Raw genomic sequence first — 23563 nt, forward strand, 5'->3', positions numbered from 1 at the left:
GGGTGATGGAGGTGCTTACAGCTGAGCGTGGGACATTTTATCCTTCAGGATGACCCGACAGACGGCAATTTAACAGCTCACATAACACACAAATACGTGGCCCCGAGAAGTCATACGAAATACACGCTCAGAGGCTTATCAACATAATTAGAGCTGAAACAATGAGACAATCAATGGAAATTTATTGCAGAGCATTTTCCAAACAGAGCTATCAGAGAGGATTAAGAGTTTAGCTTCTTTCAGTGAAGTTTACAGTTTTTTAATGAAACTGTTTATAAAAAATGCAAGGATAGTAGTCAATAGCAACAGATGTGCAGTGTAATTTTTCAGCATAAAAGTCAGAAAATGTGATGGACAAAGCTGCTTTATTGCAAAGTTTCAACCATGTTTCATACCATATGGTTAATCTAAACTAAAAAAAACTATGTGCAGAGAATATATACACAGGTATCTCAAGAATTAGGCAGTTTTATCTTCTTTTAAGTGATTTGTGGGTGGAGGGTAGTCATTTTTTTAAGATTAAGATCTGAAGCAAAGAGAAGATGAATAGAAAACCATCTGAAGAGTATTTTATATGAAGAAAAAGTCACGTAAATGTACTGGTTTCAGCATCCTTAGAAGAAAAACTGTATATTTTGTCATTTTTAAGGAATAATCACAACAGGTACAAAATCAATAGAAAACATTTTGTAAACCCTATGCAAAGATGTCACAAGAAACACAGATTTTAGCTTTTTTGTTGCACACTTTTGCAGTTTTCTTGTTGTTTTTGATAGAAAGCATACAGTTTTTTGGTACACGATGGTTGTCGGAATAGAAAAAGCTACTTATACAGACTGGATTTTGAATTTTTGGAAAAGTCTGATAAGCATTTTGCACGATTTTTGACATCTGCACTGACTTTACTTCGTCCAAAATTGGACAAATTCATACAAGGTTACCCATGAAATATGTTAGGAGAAAAGCTCAGCGTATCCTGCAGCCTGGCTCTAGTATCTAGTACTACAGCTCTCCCTCGGTCACATCACGAGAAGTTCCATCCCATTGTTTCCTCTGAGCACACTTTCCTCTTCTCAGTCTGATTGATTATAGGTTATTAGACTCCCATGTAATCTCTCAGACAGACAGCGGAAACATTCAAGTTATCTTTAGTCCTGCCACTGTTCTCCAAAGGCAGTGCATGGGTAAATTTAGACAACTGATATGATTGAGAGGGATTTATTTTGTCTGTTTGACAGGAGCTGGGCAAACAAGCGTCCCACTTCTGCTGTAGAGAGAACAGCTCTGCTGTTTGATAGATTCAAATAAGCTGGAAATGAAATGCGATAGCCTAACATTTGCATGTGTTTTCTTTTTATTAATCTGAATGTGTTGTTTGTGGTTTTGGCAGCATGGAAACTCACATTCAAATGAATTCAACTTTGAGACTCCACTTACAGCAGGCATGTGGAGGAATGTGAGTAATCAGATCATTTGGTCCCTTTATAGTTAAAACATGATTCATCTTGCACAACATCTGTCCTGACATAACCCCAAATTACACTTCCTGATTCTCTCCAAAACCTCAGTGTTCATTTCCCATAATCCCACCACGTGTATGGCTATAGCACTCGAGGCTACTTCATGTCAACAGTCCAAACATGCAGCAGTCATGTCCCCTCTGCAGGGTCTCTGTCACACATCCTTACCTCTTTGACTTTCTCTCTGCGCTCGTTGGTCTTGGGGTCGCTGGGTTTGCCGTTGTCCCTCCCCAAAGGTGCTTTGAGAAGACAGCTTTTGAACTTCTGGTAACTGAAAGTATCCGAGTTGGCACCGCGGTCAGGAGTGGTCGCTTTTTCCGAGCCTGAGGGGTCCGTTCTGGACCTGGGTAGAGTCAAATCCTCCTGCGCTTTCCCCCCAGCGAGTCTCTCCTCGGTGGCCTCATGAGAGACGGGCGGTTTGCGGCTCAGACTCTTCAGTTTGGAGCTGTTGGTCTCTCCTTTGGCTGGGGTCATGCCCCTCGGACCGTGCTCCTGCTCCTTGGGTCTTTTTAGGTGCTCCCTGGCATCGTTCTCGGACCCGGAGCCCACAGTGACAGGCTGGGTGTCGGTCTTGGATAGAAAAATGCGTTTTAGTCGGACAGAGTCGGGCAAAAAGAAAAGGGCCCCGAAACACAGCGTTACCAAACCCGAGAGAAAGAGCAGAAAGACGAATTTCTGGGACAGGCGCAGACCCATGCCCGATGCCGACACACCGGGCAACTTTCGGAAAACCATTGAAACTTTTCTTGAGACGTCGCCTTACAGTGTTTTTCTCCGAGACTGCGCCGTGTTTGGACAGTCTCCTCTTCCTCTCTACACCGAGCGGCTTCTCTGCTGCCTGGGGGCAATGTTTAAAAAAATAGATATGCTGGGTTTTAAACACACCCCCGTGACACTTCCAGAGGAGCATAAACAGCCTGCCAGAGCTGTCTTTATCTCGCTATCGATTGGATTTGCATACGAGAAGGTTAGGCCTGCCTACATCTACAGTTTAGCAATCATTTGGCAACACAACTCCGGAGCTTTGAGGTTTCCAGCTACACAACGCAATCTGTGACATCAATACGCAGCAGGATTGGGTAAAAAATGTAAATCATACATCAACACGGGGGTTTGGGGGCTGACAGATAAATGGCACTGGCGTTCACTGGAGCACTAAGCTATATTCAAGAATAACAGGATTACTAGAGCACACGCCAGGCTAACAAATAATGCACTTTAATTAAAGGAGCTAATGACACGTCTCGCAGTTAGTGGACAAAGTTGTGTCTCGCTGCATCATTCCACGCCGTGCATATTGATATTAACACACTGCCCTGCGATTCAGAACCTCCAGCGTGCAGCCGAGCATCGTTTCCTTGTTCCCGTTAAACCGAACCCACGTTGCTGCGTTAGAAGATCCGGGTATCACATTTACGAGAATCAAACGCAGTGTTTGTGTGCGTCTATCCTGTACAGCTGGTGGACGGAAACGCGTGTGCATGCATGTCGTCTATCTGTCAATCGCGCTCCTCCAGGAAAGCCTTCCTCTCCTCTGCTCTCCACTGGCGTCAACACGCCGGGCGAAACAAATCGCTGGATGACATTAAAAGAAGGCGGGTTTTGTCCCATGCGAAGTTATCCTTGCCCCCCGATGATCCAAATCCAGGAAATACAAAACAAATCCAAATCCCAGTCCGACGCCGGTTTCCTCAACAAAGACGAGACAACAGCACCGCGGCGTCGTCGCTCCGGTGCCCGCCGCCGTCTCTCCGTCTCTCCGCCTGCCTGCCTGCCTACAGTGCCTCGCTCTCTCGCCTGTAGCGCGCGCTTGTGTCGCCGTGCCGTGGACGTCCGCCTGCGTAAGAACAGCAAGAGGAGAGGGGCTGGAAATGTAACATAAAGTGCGGGCAGGGCGAGGAGATGAGATGAGAAGAGAAGAGAAGAAGAGAGGAGGGGGGAGAGGCGAAACGGTCCGCTGCTCGACAATCCAGTGGGCAGGTCGGGTTTCTTGATGGATATTCAGACCGGCTTATCAAAACACTGTTAAGCCGTTTGGACAAAAGGAGAGTAGGTCTGAACGGATTTGAGTAACGTTAGAAAAATCATCCACACCCCCTGGGGGAAAATGAGGTTGTTAATCCGGGAAAGCTTTCAGAGGGGGATATTATCTGTTTTAAATACCTCCATAGTCACATGAAGCTCTTAATAAACTAGGCCTATAGTTTATGTAAATAGTGTATTAAGGGTTAAAGTTGAGCTTATTGAGTATTTGTAGGGTTAGGGTTGCTGTTAGGATCATATGGAGGAGAAAAATAAACTATCTAACACAATTTCTATTATTTGAAACCATTTAAGATTTCATCCACATATTTCACTTTAAGCACACTGTTTTTTTGTTGGTAGAACCAAAGGTGAGAACCCAAGTGATAAAATTGTGCCACTTCATGTCATACTATACTGTATCTATCAGGATTCACAGCGTATCATATTATAATGTATTGTGCCATGTCCTATTCCACTGTATTACATTATGTCAGATTAATTTTCTTTGGTTTATATCATAATGTAAAGTCACGTATTGTATCAAATCTTATTGTACCAGATTCAACGGAACACATCCTGTTGTATGGTATCAAATTCATCATATCCCATTACCCCGAGATTCTGGGATTTGTTTGTAGGCTATCTAGTTCTTAGTCTGTTGCTTAACTGTCATTGTTTAAGTAGAAACTTGGCAAATATTAGCTCAAATCTGTACACTCAAAGATAAACATACTTATTATGAGGAGCCAAACTTGTCCTTAAGCAAACCATAACAAACATTGAAAAGCATTGTCTGAATAATTCAAGAGTGTTGCATCTAGACAAAGTATTCTTTTTATCATTATCATTAAACACATGTCTCGATGCGGTTTGGAAAAAATGGTCTCCAAGGACTCAGAAATATCTCAAAGTAGAACTTTCGGTCATCAAAGTACCTCTTGGAAGTCTAAACTCTGACCTGGGGCTAAATCCCCATGAGGGACAACAAAGAGAAGAAGGATTACACCTTTGTAGATTCCAGTTGGCCTGCTCCCACAAATCCATACAGCACTGTGTTAACATAAGCCAAATCATGTTTTGCATATGGCTGATTTGGAATTTTCTAGAACATTCTCCAAATATCAACACTGATTCCTCAAAATCTTATAAATCGGATGTCTATGTATGGTTGCTGAATCTCTAAGAGGGAAAATTTGGACACCTCAAAGGTTTATTTATCAGCTTTTTTTCCAAGGCTTTTGGCCAAATAGTACTGTCTTCATCAGCAGATGGACTTTGCACAGTTGTCATGGAGACATATCTGCTGACATGGAGGCTGAGTTTAGCTTTCAGGATTTCAGATCCATCTCCATTACAGAGCAGACTCGTGGTTCTGATAAAGACTGTGGGATGTAAGTGGGGGGAGCTGGTAGTGAAGCATGAGTTTGGATTGCTGTCAAGCTGTTTCTGGGGGAAAGAATAAATTAAAGTGCTGGATTTCAAGTTTACTGCTCAGTCAAGTGTCCTATATTGAAATTAATGTTGATTTTGCTGTTGGCTTTACTGTTCCTGAAGTATGTTTGTGCCACAGACTGTATGATAAATGAGTGTTGTCTCTGTGTCGTCACTTAATTTGTTTCAAAGAATTTTTTGGTCATTGAAAAAATAACAGGACAGTCAATGATAAACCAGACCTTTATTATGTGCTGCTATTGCCACATTAATTGGTGAGTTACTTCTTTTCCTGTGTTAGTTTTGTGCAACTCTTGAAACACAAGTTATGATCATCTGACTCTGTGGTGCATTCTTTCTCGCAGGAAACCAGCATATTTACCAAGATATAATGAGGTAAACAAGTTGAGATCTCAAGAAAACAACTGAAAATTACTTGTTATCACAGAATGAAGGAGTGAATCTAATTTATGGATGCATGTTTGCCCGAGGTGCCTATGTTTTAGTGCACTAAAACTTTAGAAAAGCATGTTTACATAAGCAAAATCGAAGTAAAAGTGTAAACACAGTGTTTTTTTAAGACTTAATAGGACAGATTGTTCCACAAGTTGGCCATTACTGAAGAGCCTGCACAGCACAATTCAACTAATGCACCTGAAAGCAAGAATGAGAAAATAAAGGTCTGATCCTTTACAGTATTGGTCTTTAATTACACGCTGACCTCCACCCCTAATGGCTTCTGCAGCTCCTCTGAGACCTGGTGGGTTATTGTCATTCTGCGGTCTCAAAGATGCCTCCAGGAATCCCTGCAATCAACAATGACCATCAGTGTCATTGACATTCCTGACAATGACTGTGAGGTTTGATGAACTCTAAATGAACTTTAAGCACAGATACTTATTGCTCTCCTCATCTGTCTTCTTTTCGCTTGTATGAATAATCCCTTCAATATAAAAGTGTGTGTTTGTGCAAGTAATAAGGCCCCCTTACCATCTGACACATAAAACTCCTCGGGCTGTTTTTCTACTCATCATCAGTCGCCTATGGGTGCATGAGCTAATTTTAAGGTAATTTGTACTGCATATGACCCCACATTTGTACTCTTAGGCCTTCTCCCGCAGCAAACTTAATTGAGTCAGACTGGTTGTCGGTGATTTTCGAGAACAGAGGGGGGCAAAGACGACGGAACTGTTGAATTAGCCTTTTTATTTTGTGATCCAAGAGCATTTCCTCTGAGAGTCGGCAAATCTATGAAGCATTTTGTGGGCTTCATCACTGACAAAAGGACAGTTTGTAGTAAGAGACAGGGGCTTTGTGATGGCTCAGAGCCTTAACAAAATGATGATGCTTTAATATTGTGTATTTCATCACTCCATGCACTACAATACACACTTTCTGATGCACCTGTACAATCTGATGTAATCTCAGTCAACTGGTGTGCAATAAAGACATGGTTTCAGTGATGTACATTTTTGACCTTGTCATCATGCTGTGAAATTAATTATTGAAGCTTTTTCTTGGGGTTATAGCTTCTAGTTTCGCTGACCAACCTGTGTTGGCTCACACCCCAGCAGCTCTGTCAAATTCAGGTGTAGGCCTACCCCTTGACTTTTACGCGTCATATCAATCATCTTAATTTTCTTTTTCAATGCAATTCATGCAACAGTTCTTACTCTTTATCACCTGTTCCGCAATCTACAGTGCTAATAATCTCAACCATTAGCACATTATTTTAGCCTTTTAATCTTTCATTTGCTACTTCATGCTAAGTGTCACGATTATTGATGAATTATTCAAGCTATTTTTCAACAGTGACTTTTTGGATCTTTTTAAACCTTTTATCCATGTAACAGATCAGACCCAGATATATATATATATATATATATATATATATATATATATATATATATATATATATATATATATATATATATATATATATATATATATATATATATATATATATATATATATATATATATATATATATAAAGTTCATTGAACAAGGTTTTTTACTCAACAGTTCACTGGTCATACACAACAAGTTGGTCAGTGAAAACAGAAACATCCATCTAGAGCTATTTGCACAAAACCAAAACCCAACAATTTTAAGTGAAGTTCAGAAAAGGGGCACCCAAACACAAGAAAAACAAGACTGAATCTCACGAATACTAGGATGATAATCCATGGAGAGTTGTTGAGTGCACACCAGACTAACTGAAACTTGGTAAAGGCGGAAACTAAACAATGGAAGGCAGTTATACTAGACAAAATTAAAAATCACCAGGATTACAAAACAAAGCAGCAAGTGAAAAAAATACTATTACCTTACTATTATACCTTGTACTATTTGTTGCCAGCTGTTTAAACTGTAATCTAAACTAGTGATAATAGCTATTAAGTTCTGTAAGCTAGCTCTTTTTTATGTGCCATTAACATTTTAGCAAACTGCCTAAACTGTTGTCATTTTAGTGTTGTCTATCATTTTTATTTCAGCTGACTGTCATCATGTTTTCAATTTATTGTGGCTAACTACTCTTTAAAAAATAACTTTTAGCTGTTAAAATTGTTGTCCAGTCTTTCTATGCAAATTACTGCCTTAACTTTACACATAAATGTTTCAACAGTTAGGGTTACCCAACTGTTATCTATTAGCAACTAGTTTTAGCTTAATCTGTTGATATCAGCTATTCGTATTTAACTGTTATCTATACATTTTCTGCCGACAGTTTCAGTTCATCGACTGGTGTTAGTTAATAGTTACAACTCCTACACATTGATTTAAGCAAGCATATTAAAGGGTTGGCCATTATTTCTAGCTCACAGGCTTGACTCTAGCTAACAGTTCTGTCAAACTTTACCTCTACCTTTAGAAAACAATTTACTGTACTGTCCATAATTTTTAGCTAACAGTCATAGCTTTAACCACTGAAGCCATCAGCTCGGGTCTGCTGTTAACTATTTATTTAAGCTAATGGTTTTAGCTGTATGAGTAATGTTAGCTACTGTTTTAACTGTTATCCAGTTTTTAAAAAATCATATGTGTTATCTATAAGCTTATTTCTAGTTCAACGCATTAGCATTGGTTCTAGCTAACAATTTTAAAAGTTACACGTTACCTTTGGTAATCATTTCAATGTTATCCATTACTTTTGGCAAATCACTTCTAGCTAACAGCCTTAACTGTTATTAGTTTCAGCTAAAATTTTCAAACTTACACATTAGCATTAGCTTGCTGTTTACAAAACTCCTTACTGTTTTAACCTTTATTCAGCAAAGCTATGGAAAAAGGTTTAGTTTGAAAGAGTTTATACAAATAATGTAGCTGTTCCAGCTGTAGGCTTTCACTTTAAGCTCCAGTTAGGGACTTGATGGTTTCCTTATTACTTTAATACCCTTAGCAAGGCTGGTAATTCTAATCATTCATTCACAGTGCCTTGAATTGGTTTCATTTTGAATTGAAACAACAGTGGACTTCTTTGGGGTAAAAATAGCCTTTGAGAGTTGTCAAAAATGCAACTAATCTTTGTCCTCATCATCTTTCAGAATCATGGGGTTAGCCAAAAAATGTGGTTCATTACATCAACATTATTAACTGTGAGCAGTAATACTCTTTGTATTGAATTGAAAGTATTGTCGGTGTTGTCGGAGTTGAAACTGACCAAGAAAAAAAAGAGATTATGTAAGAGTAAAATTTATGGCAGAGTTGTTTTATTGGATTGCATTAGATTGCATGTATTTATTTATTGCCCAACTCCTGAAAACAGGAACACTGATAATGTATGTGGCATTTAGAATGAATTTCACCTCATGGATTATTCATACATTTATGCTGATTCAAGCAGCATAAAATACCAACTGCTGCTTTTATAAGACAACTTAATAGACACATCAAGGCGGTGTTTCTTCAAAAGTCCAAGTTATACATGAGTTCAGTTGTTGAGCTCGCGTGAAGCTGCCCCAGCTCGTGACAGCCCAGTTTATCACAGGGATAGATGAGCCAGGCAATTCAGTCTTAGCACTACCAACAAGGAAGGAAGAAGTCAAAGCACAGACATTTCTCAAACCAAATAAATGGCTTATGAAGGTAAAGGCTCTCACAAACGCTGTGTCTTTTTTTAAGTTTGCATTCACCCCCACCACTGAAACAAGCAACTGCGGTCCAAGGTAGAAACATCACATGTGATGACATTCGGCTCTTCATGCTGTCGCAGTAGATCCAAACACACAGCAGACCAGCATCTTCATGTGAACTATGGACTGTACAGCCTATAATCTGAACACACAGAAGTCCTGATCTGAATATAAACAGAATTCAGGAGCATTGAGAGGGAAATCCGCTGCATGTGAAGTTGTTTACATGTGGGTAGTAAGGATGCATCTTTCAGTTGGGCTTTGTTGTCAGAATGGCTTTTGCTTTATCAGTTTGGAAGCTTTTCCACAAACAGAATACATTAGTGAATGAAAGCAATGACCGTGCTGCTGTTTTCTGCTCTTAATTGCAGTGCTGTAATGATCCAAGGAGAGATGCTCTGTAGGAAAATATTCCTCTCAGTTCATTCACCATCTGGAATAACATCACAGACAATCCCAAATTACCAAATGACCAACGTGTCTCTCAGAGTAGTCAGGAAAAAACCTTAAACAGCTGACACTCTTTAAAACATTTTCTGCACAGGGTCACGGATAAATTATATCCCCTGATCCAAAACCATTTCTGCTCTTGTATTCAAAAATTCAATACCCAACTCTAAGTGATGTTTTATTCATTAAATGAGACGCCAGTGAAAAAGTCCATCTCTGTGTTCTGCTCGTTCCAATACATCAAACAGCAGGCAGAGATGTATTGGCTCGTGCCAGCGTGTCCGGATTAATAATGTCACCGAGCCTGCGATTTGTTTCTCTAAGCACCACTGCAAAGCATCCTCTGACATTGGGAATCACGGCCTGGCGGGACTCTTGATGTTGAGTCATAAATATTGGGGGAAGCTATTTTTAGGATGCTGACCTCACTACATGATATGGGAGAAATATTCAATTCATTTCTCTGATTTAATGAGGCTGTGAACTTCCTTTGATGATGGACAACAAATCCAGATGTGTGTGTGAAGATGTAAATTAGAGAATTGCTAACTGTGGTACAGCTCAATGGTTGTACATAGTCCCTGTCTGAATAGATAGATAGATAGATAGATAGATAGATAGATAGATAGATAGATAGATAGATAGATAGATAGATAGATAGATAGATAGATAGATAGATAGATAGATAGATAGATAGATAGATAGATAGATAGATAGATAGATAGATAAGGTTGGTATCATGGCACCAGAAAGTGAACTGAGGTTAGTACCATATTTGTCAAATTTTAAACTATGTAAAATTGTTTGAATCATCAAGACTGACAAAACTCTGATACAGATTTAAATTATTATTATTTTTAATCCTCAGACTTGGAAAAAAACACAAGACATTAAAAAAATAAATTTTAAAAAAGCAAAGATAAAGAAAGGTATATGTTATTACTAGAAGACTTGAGAATAGGTGAACAGGGAGGCAGGTTGTGGTGGCTGAGTGTTCATCCTTTTCATCAAGGACCTCTTGTTTATTTGAAGTATATATTTGTATATTCTGATGTATAAAACTGCTTATACCACAGAAGGTTGTCATTCTTTTGAAGAGTCTTTTGAAGGATGTTGTGCTCCTGTGTAGCAGATACTCTTGTCAAAGGAAACATGACTCACTCATTAAGGGTCATGCTCACCGCTGCTGAAGGCTGGGGTGTCCTCTTGACCTCCTGGGACCAGCTGCTCGACCGATGTACAAAAATGGAGGGTTTCAATTGAGCACCCAAAGCAATTATTTTCAACATGATGTAGCTCAAGAAGAAGTGTACATGTTGCAGTTGATCCTGATGATCAGGATATGATGAGTTTCATACTCAGATGGATAATTAAATTGTTCACCTTTTTTCCAATAAGCTGATCAGTGGGTTCCTGTGTAAAGTCTAACTCCTATGGGGAGCTTAAAGCTGAGTAGAGTAGAGTCAGTGTCATAATTTTCTTAGATGAGAAGAAAAAAGACGTTCAAAACATCCTCTTACCTGACTTGGAATTGACATATTTGTTTGTTTACTACTTAGCTTAAGGGCCTGTGTCCACTGATGATTTTAGCCATGTTTCCACCAAGCAGACCAGTTTGGTTGGCCCGCATTTTGTGGCGTTTCCACTGACTTATCCAGGGACAGATCCCCAAATAACCGAGACAAGCCGTCCCACGTTTTGGCACCCTTCCGTAGGGGTGCCAGACTGAACCCGAAAGTGGAGCTACATGCCAATCACAGAGAGGACAAAATGCTGCATGCCTTCCATCTATGCTCTTTGTTTATTGTGTCATGTTTTTCTTCTTTGTTGGATTTATTAGCGGGGCACACTGTGTTGCACTGCTACAGCATCACGCTATTATTTAACAGCTGCAGCTTTTGGCATCCGGCTTACACGCCCCCTACCGTGAGAGGGCACGGTTTGCTTAACTGTACCAAACTGTGCCAAACTGAACTGAACAGAACCGGATCGCTTGGTGGAAACGCAGCTCTTGTTTGCATTATGACCTCTATTTCAGGGTGCTTCCCACCAGTTCTTTTAGTCACATGGTTAAAAAAGTTGTCAAAACCTAATATTTTTAATTGCTGTATGCTCAATATTTGTGTTTTTCCATTGATATTCTTTGAGGAGAACTTATAATTATGACCAAAAAAAAGTGTCCTGCATCTGCATTAGCAGCAGGTTTAAACTTGAAAATTTTACCCATGCAAAATAGGTCAAGTCACCACTATTGCTGAAAATGTTGACATACTAAGGACAGTCAGGGCATTTTTGGGATGAAAATGCTGAAATTTATTGTTTTTGTACAGGAGTTAGGCACTTACAGAGCAGAAGATGCTGTTGGTGGACACAGGCCCTAAGTTTTTAGTGAGGAATCCACTTGAAACCTGATCATTAGTAGTGTGCTGACTTTTGCTGCCCATCTATCACCATCATTCTACCATCTTCATTAGCTTACCAGTTGAAGAGCATTTAGTTTTTCCTTTTTGTTTGTTTTTTTGTTTGTTGTCATTGTTTTTTTTTTTTTTTTTTGGTTTTGTTTTGCAATGAGAATACTTAGCACTAAAAATGCTAAATTTCATTGGTTATGTACAGGTAATAGGTCCAAATGGCCTAGAGGTCTAGATGGGTTCAAATCTAGCCTGTTACCTGTTTCACACATGTCGTTCCCTACTCTCACCCTGTTTCCTGCTCCCTCCACTGTCCTCTCCTATCTGAAGATGCTTTTAATGGACACAGGCCCTAGTTTTGGGCCCAGTTCTTCAGAACTGCACCACAGCATGAACAGAAAACTGCCCTACTCAGATCAGCCAGAAAATCAGTGGGACAATAACATCAGCATGATGCTCTCGCTGGTGTTATATCTGTCTGTTCCTTTTATAGATGAGACAAGTGGCATGGTGGCCCTCCTCTGGTGACCCATCTCAGCCGGCTTCATAAACAAAACACCTCTCTTGTTGTGTAACAAAATATTTTCAAAGCACATTATCCATCGCTGAAAAATCAGAACGTTTACTTGAGATGAGCACCGATGTAATGGTTCAGGGTTTTTATTGCATAAACACAACAATTAGCCATACATTAGAGGGGGTATATGGGCCATGTAAATGAGAGTGGATGCAATAGCAAACACACCATTAAGCTGATGGAAAAGGGCCACAGAAAGCTGACTCCCTCCCCAGCACTCTGATTAAACGCACCACTCCCACAGTGAAATTAAAAGGGAGAAAGTGGAGGCTGGTGAAGATGACGGTGCATATGGAGTTGTGGAAATGCATGGCTACACAGTGCCATCTGCTGGTCTTTTGTCTGCATTGCAAGCAGAGAACTCTGTAGCCTCTTTTGACTGAAATTCACCTTCACCATCATGTTAAAAGTGACATTTTACAGCAAAACAGGAATAAAACAAACACATAGATGACTTCATGAGGAAAGCTTTCAGGTTCATTTCACTCTGTTCATGTAACATGAAGCATCAGGGAAGGCTATTAAAAATCCGGCATGCATTTTGCATTTGGTTTGAAGCCTCAGATGAATTCATTAAAGCAATAGTTGGACTCAGGGTGGGGTTACACCGACATTTTCTGAAAGTAAAGTATTGTTCCAAAGATGCTTTGTACAAGGAAGTAAAGTAAAGCACAAAGGTTAGGATAAAATGCAATCCAATACAAAACTTTTGCAAAGTGCAGCATCCATTAAAAATTTCCATAGAGCTGAATCACTTCTTTTCTTTTACAGCCAGAGAAAAAACAACAACTTAGGTGAGTTAAGGAAAGGATAAAAGGATAAAATTGTGCTGCTAGGTTTTGTTTAGGTATGTTGTGTTGATTCAGCTTTCTAGATTGACCTTAAAGCAGTGGTCCCTAAAGGGTCAAAGGTCATAAATGTAATTGGATTAGTAAAAAGATAACAGTTTTTGGTTCCACCGGGTTATGTCTTTCTCCGATTTCTGTCATGTCCAGTTCTTAACCAGAGTAACATCGTAGACTGACTCTTTGCTCACAATCAAAACTTGTGCCACTGTTTGCTTGTGATGTTGGTGATCTGTGAATTTAAGCTTGTGTTACAGTTAATTCATCAGGACAAGCTGCAGCTAAACACCCTTTAAATGCAAATATGTAGAGGATTTACAGCCAACAACAACTCTTGTAATTAGAGCCTCATATTAGTCTCTTCAGATGTGAAATGAACTTGGCCGCCTAGAGGCTCGGCTGGAAAACAACAAATTGCAACAACTGCCAACAATTCAGATGAGTGAGTGTTACAAATAGAGGAAATCCATTCCAGGAATATAACAGGGAGGCCAAGATGGTTAAATGGAGACATTGTGGTGCTGTTCAACTGAAATAGAGGAGGGAGAAACAAAGAACCTCATCCTGAGCATACTAAAACAAATCTCACACTCCTCTAGAGGAAGAAAAAAACAACAACATTCAGCTCTTTTTCTGTTGCGGAAGCAGTAAGATCATCTCTGAAAGTGATCTGTAACAAATCCTACACTGTTATTTATGTTATTTCAAGTCCAATTCTGAAAATGTTGCCAAAATAGGAGTTAAAATATCAGCATTAAGACTTCTTCCAAGTTCAGGAGAAAAGCCCTTGAAAAAGAATTATCTGTCATGACATTTTGACACATTTTGCAGATTGTGCTGAATTCTGCAAATCATTTTTAAAAATTATTTCTCATAACTAGAATGTCCGTTTAGTTCTTTGTCATTTTTTTATTTTTATTTTGGTACTGTTTTGGTAAGGACCCCAAAAGATGGGTTGTACCTCAGTCATTTTTTTAAAAATAGATACATAGATAATGGCTTAATTAAAAGATAAGCTGACTGATAATTTAATTAACTGAGAAAGAAAGTAAGCAAGAAAGAAAAACAGAAAAAAGAAAGGACAATAAAAAAAAAAAATAATTTAAAAAAAACGAAAAAAAAAAAAAAAAATTAGAGAAAATTAAAGACAAAAAAAGAAAGAAATGAAAAAAAAAGAAAGAAACAAAAGATGACTGGAGAAAGAGAAAGAATGATTGGATAAAAGTGAGAACAGCAGGCAGTGGAAAAAAAGAAGGAAAGAAATGTTAAAAGCCTGAAAGAGAAAAGAAAAGATTAAATAGAATGAAAGTTAAAATGAAAGAAAGAAAGAAAGAAAGAAAGAAATAAATAAAGAAAGAAAGAAAGAAAGAAAGAAAGAAAGAAAGAAAGAAAGAAAGAAAGAAAGAAAGAAAGGAGGAAAGAAAGAAAGAAAAAATTAAAATCACGAGAAAATTACCTTAGGGGTTTGTGTATTTTCCTATTAATCTCAGTTAAACATCATGCTTGTTTAAATGTTAGACACTAATTGTTATCACTGGTTTAATTCTAATTTTATCCAGAGACCCAAAAAACTCTTATTCCTTTAATTAAATCAAAACTTACCCATTGCTTAGAACTTTGGGTGCAAAAAAGTGCATCCTAAATGAAGATTATTGCTGGTCAAGCAGGGAAATGATTTCATATTCATATCACTTACTCATATTTTCTCTAACTCCTCCGGTGTTTAATCCCAGGTTTTGTTGTCCCCATGCCAGAGTGTCCTTGAGCAAAATCTTGCCTCTCAAGTCTGTGATCAAAGCCAGCTCTTCAGAGATCTACCTCTCAGTCCCATTTATTTTTCTAAACTAGTAAAACAGAAAACTGTTTCATTGAAACAAAAAGTTGACACCTCAGAGATGTGTTGGTGTAGCTGCAAATAGAAGTTCCTCGCTAAAGAGCCTCAGATTTGTATTTCAATACATCTCTGTGATAATTGAACTGTTTGCTTTTCAACCCACAAACCAACATGCAAAGTGTATCACTGCTGAACAATTCCATTCATTTTTAACAGGGTTTACATTTTTGGATGTGAGTCTGAAAGACTCAACCTAAACACATTAAGGCATACAGTTAAAAATGTTCCTCACACTTCCTCATATAGTGTAAGATTCTTCTACACCCACATTTCTAAGATTAGACGCATAAACTGCCTTGTGTTAATATGAGTGTGTACGTCACCAACAAAAGACACATCTTTCCACAATAATGAGACAGAGTCTGAGCTTTGCTATAAAGTAGATCTTTAATCTGGAATATAATATCTGATGTGGTTTCATCTCTTGTTAGTTCTGACTGGTCGTCACTACAGGAGTGGAATGCTGAAAGCTGAAGATTAATCTGGAGGAAAGTGCACACTTTATCATTCAGATTCTGCTTTACATCATCATAATGATACATTTCTAATACATCTGCTTTTTTAATCTGATATATTCCTATTTATGTAGACATGACATTAAAAACATGAAACAAAACAAAATTATTGCGAACAGTTGACAAATGAACAAACACATGAAATAAAACACAAGAAATCAAGATGATGAGAGAAATATAATCACATATTCATCAAGTCATGGCATTCACTGCAGGTAAAAACACCAAACCCCTCCCTGTTAATAAGGCCCATCATTAAATACATTCCTGTTCCCTGTAAAGTGTCACCTGATCACCATGCACCATGTGTCCCAATGCGTTAAAGCCACTTATTGCTGCCTGATGAGGGTGTTTGAGATAAAGGTCCAGCTCTGTTAAAGTGCTTGCTGTGGGGTAAAAGATGGAGGAGGATCAGTAAAGGATGATGATGTAAACTGGGGAAGGGAAGTATAGGTGCTTTTCAACAAAAAGTTCCTGGATTTTTTTTGTTCCAGGAATAAAATGGTTCCACCAAGACCTGACATGCCTTGAGGATTATATAAAGCTGACTAGGCTTAGGTCCACTACCCTGGAACTAAAATTAGACCTTATTCCTGCAGTTGAAAAGCACATACTGTAATTCCTCGAAAAGTTCCAAGTTCCTGGCGAAAGTTCTTGCAGTTAAAAAGCACATCACCACAAGTTGCTGTGGGGCCACTATGTTCATGATGTGTTTGTGTGAAACTTAACAGTATTTATTCTTTATCTGCATGGTGACCGTCAGCCCCGAAGAAGGCTGGTCAAATCTTACAGTAAAGGAGCATACCCATGTTTTTTCTGCAGGTTTTAAGCACATGTAGTTCAAGCCACACAGAAACAAAGTAGTTTTAAAGTGAACTTTAGTGTCTTATATTTCTACTTTCTACCTTTGATTTCTTTTTATTTTACTGTTTTTTACAAGATGCTGTTGTTCAGTACTTTTTAAGTTGGTCTGAATCATTTTTTGGTTGTCAGATTGTTCCAACAGTTCATACTTCCAACACTTTACACTCTTGCAATGATCTTGGGAAGTTCTACAGTCCCCCCCTTGTACTAAAAAGCATCCCAGTGCGCCACGCAGCAGGATATCTTTCAAAGTTACTGTTCTTTTGGAACAAAACCCTCTTCTCACATTGCATCAGACAGCTCAGTGAGCTGCAAGAGGAAGAAGGGGGGATAACACAAAGTCTCCTTTGTTTTCAAACTGTGGGAGACATCGACTTAGTTTGTGATTTCTGTAAGCTTCATGTAATCTTCAGCCAAACTACAAAGTGAAAGTTCTTTGGATCAATTCTCTCAACAATGCTTCTGGATAGGATCTCATAATGGCCAGAAATGACATGAGAGAGACAAACAAAAGCCTGTTTTGACGTAAAAACAGTATTTCATTGTTATTTTAGATAATTGAAATGTTACAGACCAATCAACCTGATCTGAGTTGTACAAGTCAAAGGTCTTACAATGACTGTTTTTGCTGTAGTGAATGAATGGGAACTGTTTCAGAACATGACATGAACAAACACCAGAGACACATTCACATGCGTGAAGATCTATTATAAATGCTTTCTCTTTCCTCCACCCGGGGAACAATTCAACTTTAAGAGCACTACCTTTGAGATTAAAGCTCATAAACTGTACAGACTGTAGTTCACAGAGGTAACTTTAGCCTCTCTCAACCTTAATCTGAATCCCACAGTTTAAAGTTTGGGTGACAAATGTCTTTGGAGTGCAGTTCAAAGTAAACATGAGATGGTTTCAACCCACAATGAAGCTTTCAAACTTCTGTAAAGCACATGAAGTGATGCAATGCACAGGATGCAGATAAAGCACTTGATAATAAAAGCAAGAGACTCAGAAATCTCCGTAAAGGCAAACAAAGAATGATAGAGCAGTTTTTTTAAAAAACACATCAGTTTTGTAAAGCAAAGTAAAGCTGAAGTGAATGCTGGTGATTTACAGTGTTGATGTTTTCAGTCCAACACAGAACAATGCTGAGCTGTAGTGCCAAAATTCAACGACACAAAGGCAAAAATCATGCTGTATGCAGATGATAGAATGATCTATATTTACATTACAGTAAGTTCTTCTGTAGGCTGTATGGCTTCAGATTAAAGTATCAAACATTTCTCTCACAGATGGCAGAGAATGTTTGTCAAAAATATGGGTTTGGTATGAAAAGAGGAAGTATGAAAATAGTGTTACCTTTCCTGCAACAAACTGAAAGTCTTTGGAACAATAAAATAACAATACGGGATGTGGCATGAATTAGAACAAGGAGCTTTTGGTTTTTCATTAACCAATCACACTGCCAAGCTGAGCTGACTCTTTTATCAGTTTTGATATGAAAAACACGAACAATGCACGAACAATGTCTTCCCATTCACACAGTAACTTGTGCAGAAATTGGAGTGTTAAAGAAATTTATGCTGCAACCCTCCTGAAATGTACTGATTGGTCTATGCAGAGCGGTTACAGACAAAAACAGTGGGTGCAGAGTAATGGAAGCCAAATCGGTGAGCAGAATAGTGGAAGAATATATAAAACAAAGTCATTTCAAAGTAAAAAACTAATAAATATTGCATATTTCATCTATTATTTCATGATATCAACAGAAACAGGGGTTAATTCTGTATAAAATCATGCAAACACAAAGCCAGGATAACAATGGTATCAGTGGGGGCAGAATAGTTTAAGAGCACAGCTACATGTGCTTAGAGGTGAAAAGTTTTCTATCAGTCAGCTTAATTAAGTAGCTTAGACTTTTTGTTTGTTGGTTTTTGTTTGTTTTTGGATTGGCCTGTTAATGTATTTCCATGGCATGGGGTGGTTAAACCCAGTCACTGCAATTTTTTGGGAAGAACATCATAGAACTAATACAGTGTCTAAACATCTTTAAAAAGCAAGAATAAAACGCATATTCTTTTAGGATTGGGGAAAGTTTTACATGCTGTTTAATATTTAAGGAAGCTCTCTCTATTTGAACCCATCCTTGTTGACATTTTCATCACAGCTCTGCCCTCGACATCGTGCCACACACGCTGACATTTCAGAAAGTCGATTCAATTTGGAGCACACAGGGAAATGAGGTGCTCTAAAGTTTGACCCTCCAACTTCTCTCAGCTGCAATTATGCTTTTTGAAATTGGGGAGCAGGAAAAGTGTCAGAGGTAAAGAGAGGACTAAACACACCTGACAAGAGCGCATGTGTGCACATAGAAAATAGCCTCTTACCCTTCCTAGAGCAACCAAAGAGCTTTTACAGCAGCTTACAGGAAAAGGAGGAGAATGAACGACCCTGTGGTGACTTTGCTTGTTTATCTCAGCTGTAATGTGAGATCTGAAGGGACGAGGAGGGGATTCAGTGGTCACTTATGGTGAGAAGAGAGTAGAACAGTGAATCAATTAGCCTACTTAAAGAGATGGGCTGTTTCAGAGGTCGAGCCGGCTTTCATTCTATGGGAAGCTCTTTGGCCTGCAGGGAGATTAGAAATAAAGCGGCGTGATAATAGCTTGGGCTCATGAATACTTTTGGGTTCATAATCTGGTCACAGGCTGTGGCGCTTTGCTTTCCTGGAAACAAAACAAAAATAACATTTTCTGTAGAAATGTTTGGATATGCAAAGGAATATTTTGTTATTTCCCAATCCAGTGAGCTGTTGCCACTGTGGAAAAGATGAATTGGTTTAACACTGTATCATACACACTGTACAACATTATACAGTACAGCGAATGACCAACATCTAAATTACGTTTTCATGCACGCAGATGGTTTTCAGAATATCTCAGTGTGCAAAAAACATCTGTTCTGTGAGTGTTTGTTTGAATGCCCGTGTTGGCTTTTAGCTTGACTTCTGCCTCAGTTCGTCGCGTGTTAATAAGATTACAAGTTCCTGGTTTTAAAGGGTATTCATAAATATAGGATATTATCACTATTTTACATATTTTACATTTCTGTTCTGCATAGAATAACTTTTTTTTGCCATGACATGCCCAAAGTGTACACGCCAAACTTCACTCTGTGTCCCTTATATGCTGGACAGTGAAGTGGAACACAAATACTTCTTATAAAGGCCATAAGGAGACAGATGAAGAAGACAGTGAGTACTCATCATGTTAATCTACATAAAGCTGTGTGAAGGTGACTAGAGTGAGTTTTAAAGGGAGATCTACAGCTGAGGTAAAACATTTAACATACTAACGTGAACCTAAAGGGGATCAAGCATCATCACTGACATCAAAACATCTGTGCTGCATCCCTCAGATTCACTACGTCCATGTCCCTGTCACAGTCTGTAACTGTGAAACTTAACACACTCAGCTTCCGACCGTCATCCACTAAACACTGGAAAACAATATCTATTTGTACCCTGAAATCAAACCATAAAAATGCACCAAGTGAAAAAGTTGAACATAAAATAAGGCCAAATATTTCAGATAGCTACAGTCTAAGAGTTTGAACATCCAGTAGTTTCAAGTGGCAGAATAAAAGAAGATAAAAGCCTTAAAATGTTTTGATTTGTTGATTTTACGTAGGGCAATACGTCCAGCATCTCTCAGAGAGTGAGGCTTTGAAGAGAGAAAAAAGTCAAATGTATGAAATCATTAAGAGAGAAAAAAATGATCTAAAAACTGAAGTAAAAACAACTATATCTGACACTTGAACAGTCCAAACCTTTGGTAATGCATAGTTCTCTCCTGAATGTCTTAAACCATCGCAGATAGCAGCAGCTGCTGTTTCATTCCTGTCTGGAAAAATAAAGAGCAATGACGATAACAAACTAATGGCTCTTTTGTCTCTTCTTACACTTCTTTCACTTTCTGGTTTGTACAGCATCAGCAGTTTTGGCTTGTTTGGTTTCTGTCCCACATCAATAAGTCTGTCTAACCCTCCAACTCCTGTGAATCAAGGCAGGAAGGGTTCATCCTCATCCTCGTCAGCGCTAGGACCGGGATCACTCAGACACCTCATCAACTTCTGCTGGTCTCTGTCTGCGTCCGCCTCGCCGGGCTTTTTAGGTCTGCTGGGTGCTGAGGGAGGCTTCATCATCAGGCCTTGGTCCTCGTCCTCTTTCTGCTGCCGCTGCTGCTGACCGGCGCGTCTGAACTCATCCATCAAGTTGACGGAGTCTGGAGACTGGGGGGAGGCCAGGTCTACATGGATGGTGGGGACGCTGTCAGTATCTGGCTTCATGCTGTAGGCTTGAGGGTCTACAAGGGGGTAAGAGCAAAGCTAGTTAGCTTCAGCAAGGTGCTAACATCAATGTGTCATCCCACCAGGGAGCAAGGAGAGGAGATAAACAAATATAAGAGGGACCACTGAACAAACTGGACCACAGGAGGCTGCAAGGCTTCAAAATATTTCACAACACAATAATAAATGTGCAAAATATGCCACAATGCACATCATGCTATAATAACAACAACCAGTTTAGTTCAAACCTGGAAACACAGGCTGGTACCTCAAACATGTCATGCTTGACTCTGGAAACAGCAAGACGTTAGCAGCCACATCACCTGACTTTGTTTTTGCAATCATGTCCGCCCCCTCGTTAGTGATGACCAGTTAATGAATGTTAACAAGCACAATGATTGACACATGCATGTTAGGCTCTGCTGGTTATCCTCTACACTCGCTACATACCTGGGAAGAGTTTGCTTCCTTTCTGCGTCTGAGCAGGTTTGAAATCAGTATCTTTGCCTAAAATAAAAACCACACACTGGTTTACATGCCAGCTGGCACGTGCAGATATATTTCCATCAGAGGGGGAAATATCTGAGGCTGCAGGTGTGAAAAGTAGCAGTGCTCTCTACAATGTCAATGTCTGGTTCCTACAGGTGCCATTAGTGACAGGGTGAGCTTTGTCCCGGTCTGTCTCGTGGTACCTTTCAGTTAAATGGTGGCAAATATTGAGAGCTGAGAGCGATGTGTTTACCTGAGGCCAGTCTGGCTCTGCACATGGTCGGGGAGTCAGGAGGAGCAGCAGGCACCGTCAGGTAGTTATTCATGTCTTTAATCTACGGAAACACAGGAGTTTAGTTTGCATAAAATGAAAATGCAACAGCTTTATGATCTTACTCGCTTGAATGTTTAATATCACCAAAATATTAGTGTGAAGAAAATTCTATCAAATAAAACTGTCAGTTATTTTTCAATTCCTATCAAAAAATACTTTCCAATGTAAAGAAAAAGAAATGAGAAAAAAGTAATGTTAGTCACATTCTGAGAAAAAAAGGGTCAAATTTGCAATAGAAAATATTTTGAAAAAAATGTGAGAAAAACAGTGGGAAATTTGTAAAAATAGTGGCTTATTGATAAAAAAGGAAAAAAAAACATTGACAAAAAAGTTGCTTAATTCTTTAGAAAAAACTGCAATTTTGTGAGAAAACTGCAAATTTATGAAATAAAGGCAGCAAATCTTCCAAGACAAACAGAAGCAAGTTTGTGAGTTAAAGAAGATGCAAATTTTTGAAAGTCAGTAACTAATGGTAAAAGGACTGCATGTTAGAGAAGAAATGAAGCAAATTTTCGATTAAAGAAAAAAATTACGATGTTTGTGAAAATTTTTTTAACCTTGTGGGAAAAAAAGTAACAAAGATCTGAAGTAAGTGGCAAATTAAAAAAAAAGTTTAGAATGGGCAAGAAAAAAATTAAAAAATATTGAAAAAGTTAAACTTGGGGAAACAAGAAGCAAATTTTAAAGAAAAACTGCAAAATGGTAGGGTAAAAGGAAAAACTGCAAATGTTTTGATTTAAAGTTTGTTTATGTTTGAGAAAAATACAGAATAAAACAAAACAAAAAACTGTATGTACAACAAAAAAAACTGTTTGCTTTAGATTACAACATCCTGGTTACGCCACAGAGAAAAATAGTAAACAGGGGATTTCACACTCACTACAAAAGGTATAACAGCAGGAAACATGTTTTTTTAGCATGTTTTTATCACACTGGCTTATTTAAAGTGAAAAAATGAAAAAGTTGGTTTATAACAACTGCAAATCCTTAACCCGAGCCTTTATGTGTTTTTTGCCTTTCTATGAAGCAGGCCTGTATTAGAGGCAGGCTATTTATTTTATAATTCATTAACCACTTTTTTTCCTTACAAACTTATAAGTTTAATGTTTGAATATTACTCTTCTGTAAATTTATTTTCAAATGGCCCCAATACGCAGTTGTACTATATAGCTAAACTGACTAAATACTGGATCCAACTAATAGAAGTTGTTTATTCAAAATTGATCAGCGTCTCAGAAAAACTTCATTAAACTTTTTGTGATGCTCTGTGGAAATCCTCCAGTGTCTACAGCGGCCCTCAGCACATCCCATTTACCCAAAACAACGGTCTGTTTTCATTATGTAATTGCCGGCTGATGAAATGAAAGTTTGTGCTGCTGTAGGGCCACTCAAGCGTGCGAATAAATCAGCTTCCATTTGTGTCGAGAAAATTAATTGAAGAGACTGAAGGTGGACTCTAATTAGAGCACAAATCATCATTCTGGCTGAATCATTTAACGGTGCTATGAAACGAGAAGAGTCGCTCTGCATCTGTTGGGGATTTTACTCATCTATGACAAACTGCCGCCTGCGATTAAACTTCCTCTTTGTAATAAAGCAGATTGCATAACAATCTCTGTTGCACATCCTGCTTACAGTATTACTAAGTGTCCTATTCAGCAGCAGCTAATCAGAAAATGTGTTTTGTTTAATCAAGCTGAGGCTAGATGTCGAGGATGTTCATCAAAACA

At 38.6% G+C, this 23563-nt stretch overlaps 2 protein-coding genes across 4 annotated transcripts in view; both read right to left on the reverse strand.

The window, feature by feature from the left end:
• Positions 1-3466, reverse strand: part of LOC141800895 (mannosyl-oligosaccharide 1,2-alpha-mannosidase IA) — a 264860-nt gene extending 261394 nt beyond the window's left edge. Inside the window, exon 1 of one of the 2 annotated variants that reach the window (XM_074683747.1) lies at positions 1689-3466. In XM_074683747.1, the coding sequence (XP_074539848.1) occupies positions 1689-2255 (567 nt within the window). In that variant the 5' untranslated portion in view covers positions 2256-3466. The remainder of the gene's footprint in view (positions 1-1688) is intronic. The other variant, XM_074683748.1, reaches the window with a different exon arrangement.
• Positions 3467-15667: 12201 nt separating this feature from the next.
• The window catches only part of slc9a1a (solute carrier family 9 member A1a), a 35880-nt gene continuing 27984 nt past the window's right edge, over positions 15668-23563 (reverse strand). Inside the window, exons 11-13 of one of the 2 annotated variants that reach the window (XM_074682905.1) lie at positions 21753-21834; positions 21461-21517; positions 15668-21027 (exon numbers count right to left, since the gene is read on the reverse strand). In XM_074682905.1, coding sequence (XP_074539006.1) covers positions 20723-21027; positions 21461-21517; positions 21753-21834 — 444 coding nt within the window. In that variant the 3' untranslated portion in view covers positions 15668-20722. The remainder of the gene's footprint in view (positions 21028-21460; positions 21518-21752; positions 21835-23563) is intronic. The other variant, XM_074682906.1, reaches the window with a different exon arrangement.

Source organism: Halichoeres trimaculatus, unplaced genomic scaffold, assembly GCF_033239565.1.
Source record: "Halichoeres trimaculatus isolate MK-OKI-2021-1 unplaced genomic scaffold, fHalTri1.1 fHalTri1_scaffold_12, whole genome shotgun sequence".
Taxonomy (NCBI): Eukaryota; Metazoa; Chordata; class Actinopteri; order Labriformes; family Labridae; genus Halichoeres; species Halichoeres trimaculatus.